The sequence below is a fragment of the Solanum lycopersicum genome, chromosome 2 (assembly GCF_036512215.1).
Source record: "Solanum lycopersicum chromosome 2, SLM_r2.1".
Taxonomy (NCBI): Eukaryota; Viridiplantae; Streptophyta; class Magnoliopsida; order Solanales; family Solanaceae; genus Solanum; species Solanum lycopersicum.
This window is the reverse complement of record NC_090801.1, coordinates 59,107,615-59,118,522: the sequence shown is the minus strand read 5'-3', so window position 1 is coordinate 59,118,522 and position 10,908 is coordinate 59,107,615. Positions and strand designations below refer to the sequence as shown.

Here is a 10,908-nt window from a genome sequence, read left to right as displayed (position 1 = left end):
CTCCTCACATATTCTAATTGTCTTCTTCTCCTTTTTTATGCTCGTGTCTTTTCTTCTTCTTAAATTTAAAGATAGAGTTAATTGACGTGTGCGAGTTAAATTAGATTTAAATAAGTTAAAATATATTAAATTAACAATTAAGTACTAATCGATTAACTCAACAAATTTCTTGGACAGAAATAAGTTGGATAAAAATGATTAAAATACGAGTCATAGGGGAACTCATTCAAGTTTTTAATCGTTCTTTTGTAATTATTAGTATCTTGTAAATTTTTGATTTTTTTTCTTTTTGACTATATTTTATTTTAAGTAAAATAAAAAAATTAAAGTTTACTTTGAGAAGATTTCTTATGGATAAGTTTGACCTGCGTAACTATATTTTTTATATTAATTTTTTGAGCCCAATATTTTAGTAAATTAAAATAAGCTAATAAATTATATTTTTATATGTTAGTTTTTTCTTCGTGAATTTTGAGTAGTACTTCAACCCCTAAACGTGCCACAAGTGAAATACAGTGACATAGTTATAGTGAAATTTATTTTATCTTAATTAATACAAAATATTGAGTTCAAAATTTAATAATGAAAAAAATCTCTTGTTAATATTTGTTTTGATAAAATTCTCTCGTCTGGTGAATAAGTTTTTTTTTTTAATTATTTAAAAAGAATCTTGGTGAGGGGTCTACTCTACTCCATTGCATCCAATTAATTGAATCCATAAGTTTATAAAAAAAATTAAAAAGCAAAGAAATCATAGAATATACGATAAATATGTCTCCAAGTGGATACAGCCAAGAAAAAAAGACTCTTTCAGCTATTTTTCCAAACGCTAATAATCTTCTATTATTCCAATCAATCCCCGGAATTTCTTTTTTAAAAAATAAGAAAAAGGACTTGATTTTTGTTTCCTTTTTTTTTTCTTTAATAATACACATCACTCATCATCATAAAGAAATCAAAATATCGAATAATCAGTGGATTATTCATATAGAGAATATAGAGAGGTCGAATCTAAATCATCCGTTCGAAAAATACGCCACTAACGACCCTTGAATCATGATGGATAAATATTAAAAGAGTAGAATCAAGGGATCAAAAGAATTGTACCCGTCTTAATCAATAAAATTATGTTTCTTCAAATTTTATTTGTGTGATTTACTTATTTTTCATATATATAAAATTTGTTACAAAAGAACAGATTTAAAAAATTTATTTTCATATATTCTTAGGCATAATACATATATTGGACCCTAAAACTTTGACCTCCAAATTTTTTCAAATAGGCAGTTTGATTATCCAACTTTTAAATAAATAAACACATGAGTCCTACATGACACAATACAGGTTGTACACCACGTAGAACAAAAAATGACAGGTAGGACATGTGTGTCTATTCGTTCAACTTTATACAAGTTTAAGTGTCTATTTATGCACATCCAAAATTGAAGGACATAAATATGATTTGAAGCCAAGTTAAATGGCACACTTATGTATTATGCCTATTCTTTAACAAGTGATCATGAATAAATAGAAATAAAATAACATTTGAAAATTTCTTGTAGATAAAAAATAAAAATTTCTCATAAATGTAAATATTTTAAAGAAATTATAAGTTGTAAATAAAATTAATTATTTTTCTGAAAAAGAAAATGATATATTATATGAAAAATTTACTGCCAACTCATCCAACCACAATCTCCATATCCGTGACACCGTACCATTTAACCGAATATAAATATTTTTTTAAAATAGTAAAAAAAAAAAAGACAAAAAGAAAAAGATTTTAAAAAATCTGAGTTTTTTTTCTTTTATTCCGTACCTCAATTCTCTGATAGTGACAATTGTATTCTTCCCAATTAATTTGCTATATTCCCATTTTTTTTTATTTCTCTGCCTTTTATTGACTATTTTCTAATGGGCCCCGCTATCCACCCCAACTCCTAGGGCCCACTCTACCCCAGGCCCAATTTTTTGTAGTCAGCAATAAAAACGGGTCCACGTGAATCATTTACGTAAAACAATTGGTCACACAAAACACCTACATATAATTTTGCTTAACTTTTTTTAAATTACACAAATTTCACTTAAATTAATCCATTAATTTTATTAGAACTTGAACTTTGTTTGCATGATAGCATGTGTAATTTATATAGATATATTGTATCTAAATAAATTGGCATGTAGCTAACCTTTTCGCTCGTGTATTTTTCTTAAAATATGATATTAAATTGTTAATTATATACGTAATTATTTTTAAATTAGAGAAAAAAATAATAGTAAATGTGATACAGAGATTAAAGTAATTAGATAATTTTCCTAAGATACAATTAAAATTTAATTTTAAAAATTCTAAATTTAATATTTATGTAATAGCGAATTTTTTTTTAAATACTTTTGACTAAATCCGCACCCGATCTTGTAGTTCCACCCAGCCCCCTATTAGTAGTTTTATATGAAAAAAAAAGAAAATATTAGTGTTAAATGGAGTGTTCGATTTTTCTTCTCTCTTCCCTCTCTTACATTTATTAATTAATGACTCAAAGAGAGAGAAGTGGAAAAAAATAAATAAATGAACAAGAAAAAGCAAGAATACAATAGTTTGAATCAAAGATTGATTCTTTAAGAAATTATCGTTTGGGTAAGTGTGTATGGTACACGGATCTTGTTTTTATGGGAAGTTTTTTTTTTTTTTTTAAAAAACAAGGGAAATGGGTGTTTTCTTTTTGTTGATTATCTTTATCAATTTGTGATTTGTATATGGGGGAATGATTAACTGAGTTGGTGGGTTAATGGGGTTTATCATGATGGGTATTTCTTTATCTTTAAGCCAATTAAGTATGGTTTTTAATGTTATTTTATTTGGGTGTTTTTTTTTCTTTTTTTAATAAAAACTTGTGTTCAGAGATTTTTAATCTGTGTATGGGATCTTACAGGTTTTTTGAGAGAAGATGGTGGGGTGTTTGACTTTGGAGCTGAAGAGGGTTTGTTTTGCTTTTTGAGGTAACAGATTGGTTTTTTGTCTGATGGTTGGTATGAAAGTGGCATTTGGTAGGTCTACAAGTTTGAATAGTTTTGCTGATGAACTGTTGTTTGTTAGAGGTTAAAAAGTTTTGATCTTTGGTTTAGTTTACAGAGATATTGGATTTTACCTGCTTTAGTTTTGGTGTTTATAAAGTTGATTGATCATTTATGGTTATGGTGGTTGGAGTTTGATTTCTTGATTTACTACCATCCTTTGATGGACTAGAAGGAATTGTCAATAGAAAATTTGGCAAAGAGAATTCTTGAATTTGAATCTTTTTCTGAGGTGGAGGGGGAGGAAAAGAACAAATTTTTTATTGGTTATCTAGTGTTGTAAGCTGATTGAAGAAATGGATGATGAAGCTAATTCTTGGATTAGGAGAACAAAGTTTTCTCATACAGTTTGTCATAGGTTGGATTCTGCAAGATTGACGTCTATTCCTATTAGTACTATTCAGTCAGGAAGAATTGCTGGAGCAAAAACTAGACCTGGATCAGGTTCTTTTAATTCAATACCTGAGCCAACTGTTGCGCCTCTTCAGCGCAATCCAACTACAAACAAACATAGGACTGTATCACCTCATCCAGAAACATCAGTTCCAGATACCTTTAAGGAGGCTCGATCTAGTCAGAAGAGATTTTCAACTCCGCGTCCACAAAGGAAGGAACATGAGAAGAAGATTGTGAGTAAGTCGTTTTATAAAGATTCTAGGGAATCGAAATCACCTACGTTGAGATCTCCTGGTTCAAGATCTCCATCAAATACAAGTCCCCTACGGCATTTCACATCATTCAAATTCCATGACAAAACAAAGAGCCGAAAGGATTCAGCATGGAGTAGGTACTTTGATCATGGTGTTGGGAGGGTGAGTTCTGTGGAAACAGCAGATGAATATACAATTGATCTTTCTAAGCTGTTTCTTGGGCTAAGATTTGCACACGGTGCACACAGTCAGCTTTACCATGGGAAATACAAGGATGAAGCTGTTGCAGTGAAAATTATAAGAGTACCAGATGATGACGAAATTGGAGCGTTAGGAATTCGATTGGAGAACCAGTTTATTAGAGAAGTTACTCTCTTGTCTCGTCTCCACCATCCAAATATTATAAAGGTAGTAAACGAATTCATTTTCTTATTTGGTTCATTTTATTTAAGTATATGGAACTCTGCTGTTGCATATATGGAACTGTATCGGATTTGTTTTGATAGGTTATGTTTTAACTGTATCTGGTTATCCAACCTACAAAAGTTCCATGGCCCTATTTGTTCCAATATCTGCCTCTATAACTAGAGTCTCCATTTTTTTGACAATAGAGAAATTGTGTTAACTTGTTGTCCTTATAAAGTTTCTTTGTGATTTGGTTCCCATGACCCCTTTAATGCAGTTCGTAGGTGCGTGCAAACAACCACCAGTTTTTTGTGTTGTTACTGAGTATATATCTGAGGGTTCTCTGAGAGCGCACCTTCATAAGCTTGAGCATAAGTCCCTATCCCTGGACAAATTGCTTGCACTTGCCATGGACATTGCTCTTGGAATGGAATATATCCACTCGCAAGGCATTATTCATCGGGACCTCAAACCAGAGAATATTCTTATCGATGAGGATTTTCACCTGAAAATTGCTGACTTTGGAATTGCTTGTGAGGAGGCATACTGTGATCTCCTGGCGGATGATCCAGGCACTTACCGTTGGATGGCACCAGAGATGATTAAGAGAAAATCATACGGAAGAAAGGTTGATGTATATGGCTTTGGACTCATCCTATGGGAAATGGTGTCTGGTACCATTCCTTATGAAGATATGACACCAGTACAGGCTGCTTTTGCTGTTGTAAACAAGGTATGATCCAACATGTGGTACTTTCTTATTCTTATATTTCTGGAACTATTGTGACGTTGCATTATCGTGAACTTTATAATCAGTTATATTGTGACTCGTACATTTGGATAGTGGAATGAATAACTTCTATTTCTGCATCGCTGAACACGCTAGTGTGATAGCAACCCATATCTCCCCAGACCTCCACCGTCCCTCCCAACAGAACTCCTCTCCCTTTGATGCTCTTCTTCATAAACTGTGAATTAGGAATATATTTAATCCTAAAAGAACTTGTTTTTGGGACCTTTCAGAATATGAGACCACCTATTCATGGGGACTGCCCTACAGCCATGAGAGCTTTAATTGAGCTGTGTTGGGCTCTGCAACCAGATAAGAGACCTGAGTTTTGGCAGATTGTGAAGGTATTGGAGCAGTTTGAATCATCAGTCGCTTATGACGGAACTCTAAATCTTGTTCAGAAGACGATGTGTCTAGATCACAAGAAAGGGCTTCATCATTGGATCCAAAAGCTTGGTCACGTACATCAAAATGCTTCATTACATCAAAATGTTTTATCAATGCCCATGCCGAAACCTAAGTTCGCTTGAGTATTCTGTATGATCTGACTTTTGTAGCTTTACCAGGTCTCTGTGTAATTAAACTTCTTTTGGTTAAATACTGTTGTATATCTCTGTTCCATGATTAAGCGAATGTGAATTATTAGGCTGTAGGTGTGCATTGAGGTGGCCTCTGTAAGCTTACCTATTTTGGTACACAAATTATGATCATCAGTTCTTGAATGCAAGTACCATTTGTAAGGCTTGGTAAGGCTTTTATAATTTTGTATGATAGGTACACAAGTACGATTAGCAGAAAACCATGGCTAATAAACTTATAGTGCTTTTAAGTGGATTAAAATTTGATCATCAGACAAAATACACCATCTGTATAAGGCTATAGTAAATTCTACACTTTTTGAGTGGTTCTCTATTATACTTCTTCAGCCAAGACAACCATTGCTGATTATTAAAAATAATGCTTTTACTTGCATTACACATTACTTCTGAAGTGTTCTGCTACCTCAATATTGCAAGCTTATTGCTTGCTTAAGATCCTTGAAATTGATTGTGTTCCTTTTGCTTCAGGTGATTTTCGAGTCAGTGATGGTTTGTTATTTTTGGATTTATATTTTGTACCTACAAGCCTTTGCTACTGATTGTTAGTGACATAACTAATGCTGCTTGTTAATTGTTGACATGTTGGTCTTCTTTTTCATGTTGTTATCGGTAATATTAACTGAAACACTGCCACACGGTAAACTGATATTATTTTAGAGTTAACAGTGTTGATTTGGAGGAGCTGATTTGTTGACATAGGATTATTTGGAAACTCATTATATCTGTCTGCCAAAGGCTTGTATGAATAAACTCTTAGGGACTATTTTACATATTTGAGATTGTTGTAATTGACACAGGACACACTTGTTACACCATTAAATAGTAGATATGTGAAGATGAATTGGTGCTGCTGAGGTGCATAACTTGTCTTGCTTGTTTGCATTTAACATCTGTTTCCAACTACGCCAACACCCTCTTGCATCCTTCATGTGTTGCCAGACTTTTGCTTTGCAGGTTGCAGGTCAGAGAAATAGCTCGGGCCAATAGTTCCGTACATTTTTAAAGGAAAGAAGATGATGTGATTGCCATCCTGCACATTAAATTACTTGCTACTTGTTTCATCAACTTGCAGAGACTTGGTTTTCCTTTCGTATAGGTATGTAAGACCATCTACTCCTCTACATCTTGCATGGAAATTAAATACCGCGCATTCTGTTGTTGTGTCTCCAGAAAGTATATATTTAAGGACCACAAAGTTGATACTGAACTTTACTACTGTTGCACTTGCTTGTTATACATGTATTGACCTGTTCATGGAAGCATCGTAATAACGGAAGGAAATATAATCGTATGTGTGCATGAATCTTGTGTAGGAGAATATATCAAAAAACAGTGGCTGGATATTTTTTGATTATCATGGTTCATGTGAATTGATAATGACTCTTCGTTTCACTAGATTATCGTTTGTGCATGGTACTAGTTTTTTAATGTTCAATGAACCAACATTTGCATGGTCTCCGTGATATCATTAATGTTATTAGAATATGTAAAAGATGCAACGTGATTCCTTTTTGACAATTTGTAGTGAAATATATACATGTATGTTTTGTGTGTTACTATTGATGTTCACATGTTACCTAGGCTGGATATTTTTGATATCATGGTTCATGTGAATTGGAGATGTGGTCCTTCCTTGTGTGTAACTCACTAATTATAAAAATCTCTAGAGCTACAGAGTATTCTAGAAGCTTTCGTATCGTCGAAAAATCACAAAAAACATAGACAAAACATGTCTCATTTTGAGACCAGACAATGTATTGGTTTGCATAACACACTCCCACTGATGTTGGAATCAGTTTTGAAACCAAGCATGTGCAATCTGTTGTTGTAGAGTCAACATCATCTTATTTGTTGGACATTTTTGGGGGGAAAATTATAAATTCAGTCGAATATACTAATCATGATTTTATGAGCTAATTTTGTTTGATTCACTAAGATAAAACATCATTTGTTGAAATTTGTTTGATCTATTAAAGTGGCTAATAAATGAGTCACGTACTTTCCATTTAAAATATGTAACACTGTTACGACCAGGTCATATTTTGTATTCGAGATAATTATAGTCTCTAAGAAATTTAACTTTACTTTTTTGTTTCTAAAGCAATTATCATCAACTAGCACTAGTTTGATGTTAACTTTTAACAAATTGGTTAAATCTGAAATAATAACTTATTCTTTATTTAATGCGATTCCGTTATACACAGAAATTACTTTTCAGCCAACCTAATTTATTTGAATATTGTTAATACTCAAGATATATTTATTCATTTATCATTTTTTTTCTTTTCCCTACGTTCGATGGAAATCACAGACTATATTATGTTTCAATAAATAGATCGAATATGCAATTTTACAGTTGTTAAATACCAAAATTTCAAACGTAAAATCATAAATCATTTACCAACTCTGTGTATTTTCCTTGCAAATAATGTACCCATTATTGGGCCTCACTATACAATGTCCCAACGATAAAAACCCAGGAGACTTATGGGCCCAAAATAAGTTTGAATTTTGTATCATATTTCAACTGAGTCCAACAAAACTTGCATCATTTGTCAAATAATCCTTTGTTCATCTGCAATTACAATTTTTTCAACTCTTCGATATCTATTTGTCTAAATTGAAATTGTTGAACCACATGCTTTCTATGAAAAACTTGTATATCTTTAAATTTGTGAATATCTAATTATCACACGCGCTTGGTGCACTCAACTATCTTCAAAATTCAACGATGTTCCAATATGATATATTAGAATTCCTTCTTGTTAGCCTGTTTCCGAGTATAAATACTTTGTCACTACTTCTTATTTTATCATAATCTCTAAAATTTTCTACTATTTAAAATTGTTATAAAAATCTCCTCTCGGATACATCTTTCCCATTGATTAATATATATCACTTGCAAGGGCAACTTACAGAAATAGCTACCATAATTAAAGTAATTATTCTCCTTTAACTACATTTTCAATAATTACTGATCGTAGCTATATTTTTGGTTGTTATATGAATGGTCGTTTGTATAATTTGCTTCTTTTCAAAGTTGTATGCAAAATTAAATTCAATTTTTTAAAAGGTTATGGCAGTATAATCACACTTTGTCATACAAACGTATACAATGTTAAACTGAAATTGTTGCAAAATTACATATTTCTCCGTTACACACTTCAATGTAGTTTTACTAATGTATACCTGGTTGAAGCTTGTTGTATAAAAATGAATTATACAAGATACAATTTGAAAGACAGTGACAACAAATATAGAAATTATACATAATTATGAATATGTACAAATTTGGTACACTGTAACAAAGATCCCAAAAAATATTTACAAATATATAATTTGGATACATAAAAGAGCACCTACATAAGATCAGCGTTCTTTTCCTAAGTAATGTAAATTCTGAAATTGTATAACTATCATAAGACTAAACAAGTCAATATAGTTTATATAAAGCACAAAATGTAGTTTATACAAAACATCATAATATACTATTCGAATAACAACATACAATTTCGAGTACAACTGAGAAAGAAATCCCAAATAAGGACAAAAAATATACATATATACAATTTGCATACCTAAAAATATTGAATTTCCTTCCCGATATAATATCAATTCGAAAATTCGTTATGATGTCTACAAACATAAACATCAGAAATATACAATATGAAAAAGCATATATATAAAAATGCATAACATGTAGATTCAAACTTTAAGAATTTATACAAATTATAATATACAAATTATTTTTAAAAAGGAAGGAAGGAAGTAAAATCGCATAATAGTAACCCTAAAAATTTGAGAAGGAATGGAAGAAATTTTAAAGTTTTAGAATCAATTTGTTTTGAGTGGTTAGAGGAGAAAATAAGGTAAGGGATTATGAAGAGAGAAGGAATTAGCTTGTATACAGCGTTACGTTTATATAAAACTGAAAAGTCGAGTCACATAATTGTAACTTAATATTAGAGGTGAGCTGTAATTTTCAAAAACTATAGCTATAACCAACAATAAATTAGTATATGTTTGCTTAAGTATGTAATTTTCTTATGTATATTTTTACATTAATATATCCAATTTCAATCGGAGCCTCTTCAGTCATGGAATATGTTGTAGTTGTATACATATAAATTTTATTGAATTAAAGTTGGTTGTAAAATAATAAACTATATTTTAAAGTCAAAATATTTAAAGCACTGCGATAGATGGACTTATTGATTATGACTTATAAGATAAATCTAACTTATAATTTTCAACTTAAAAACAAATGTGTAAATACTCCTTTTAATTCTATCTATAATATTTGAATTTATTTAAAATTAAAAACACCTAAAATAAATCGATATCGCAGACCACTGAAGCATTATGTGTTATCTAAAGTCAATGAAGATTCTAAAGAAGCCTTTGGAAAGAAGATTTGGTTAAAACAATATACACTTTATTATTATGGAGTACAAAAGAGGAGTGTGGGTACTAGCCACATTGTCTATATTGCGACCACAAGTACCTTATACCTTTTTCATTTTTTTAAAATTTAAATTCATGGATCAATTAAACCATACTATAAATAATATATATTTTCAAATAACGTGACGTGTCACTAACATAACCATACTATAAAACAATATTATATATTTTCAGATGACGTGGCGTGTCACTAACATTACCTTTCGGTCGATGCTAATTCCAAATGTTTCAAGTAACAGTACTATTATTATATTGGATCAATAAGATTTGAAAGGTATATATCGAAATATGAATATTAATGACATCAAATTTAAGCTTAAGTGAAACATAAATAGAGCACAATTATATCATTTACCTTTTTTACTTGTTCCTAATTAATTAAATGAGGTTTGCTTGTCCTAATTAAAGTTTGCAAATAGATTATTAACTAAAATGTACGTAAATTTTAGGTATTTTCTGGCTAATTAAAACTAAAGTGATGATAGTATATACATGGATCATTCTGGCCTTCGTGGTGGTGTTAGAACGATCTTTATTTAAAGCAGTAAAAACATAAGCTGGCAATGGGTGGGTGAGGTTTAGAGATAATGAACTTGAAATATTATTCGTCAAATTTTATTATAACAAAAATAATTTTTATAGGTAATAAATTTGTATATTAATAAAGAGTGTTAAAGTTTTTATTGTCGTTAGTAAATTATCATAAGATACAATATAACTATACGACATTTTCAAAGAATGGTGAAATGTAATTGTCACTATTCACTTGTAATAATTGCCTCTAAAAATATATATTTTTAATTGAACTATCGCCGTTCTATCTTTTGCTATCTTCCTCATTTTTATTTTTATAGAACCTGTATTTTATCCAAAATTAAAGCGATGGGTGTAACAACACAAAAACATTCTATAAACTCCTACACCC

The 10,908-nt window shown here is 30.8% G+C and overlaps 1 protein-coding gene across 2 annotated transcripts; it reads left to right on the top strand.

The window, feature by feature from the left end:
* Window positions 1-2,412: 2,412 nt before the first annotated feature.
* LOC101252042 (MAPKKK-like serine/threonine kinase domain-containing protein) lies at window positions 2,413-5,660 on the top strand. Of its 2 annotated transcripts, XM_069293121.1 has the most exons (5): window positions 2,413-2,638; window positions 2,934-3,000; window positions 3,351-4,133; window positions 4,408-4,863; window positions 5,154-5,660. In XM_069293121.1, the coding sequence occupies exons 3-5, from the start codon at window positions 3,372-3,374 to the stop codon at window positions 5,448-5,450; spliced, it is 1,515 nt and encodes a 504-aa protein (XP_069149222.1). In that variant the 5' UTR covers window positions 2,413-2,638; window positions 2,934-3,000; window positions 3,351-3,371; the 3' UTR covers window positions 5,451-5,660. The 2 variants fall into 2 exon arrangements, with proteins under 2 accessions (XP_069149222.1, NP_001315190.1); NM_001328261.1 differs by having other exon boundaries at window positions 2,471-2,638; window positions 2,934-4,133; window positions 5,154-5,647.
* Window positions 5,661-10,908: the final 5,248 nt, after the last annotated feature.

Coding starts and splice junctions, on each gene's coding strand:
- LOC101252042 (XM_069293121.1), top strand. CDS start 3,372: ATGGATGATGAAGCTAATTCTTGGATTAGGAGAACAAAGTTTTCTCAT. Junction 4,134..4,407: donor ACCATCCAAATATTATAAAG/GTAGTAAACGAA, acceptor CCTTTAATGCAG/TTCGTAGGTGCGTGCAAACA. Junction 4,864..5,153: donor CTTTTGCTGTTGTAAACAAG/GTATGATCCAAC, acceptor GGGACCTTTCAG/AATATGAGACCACCTATTCA.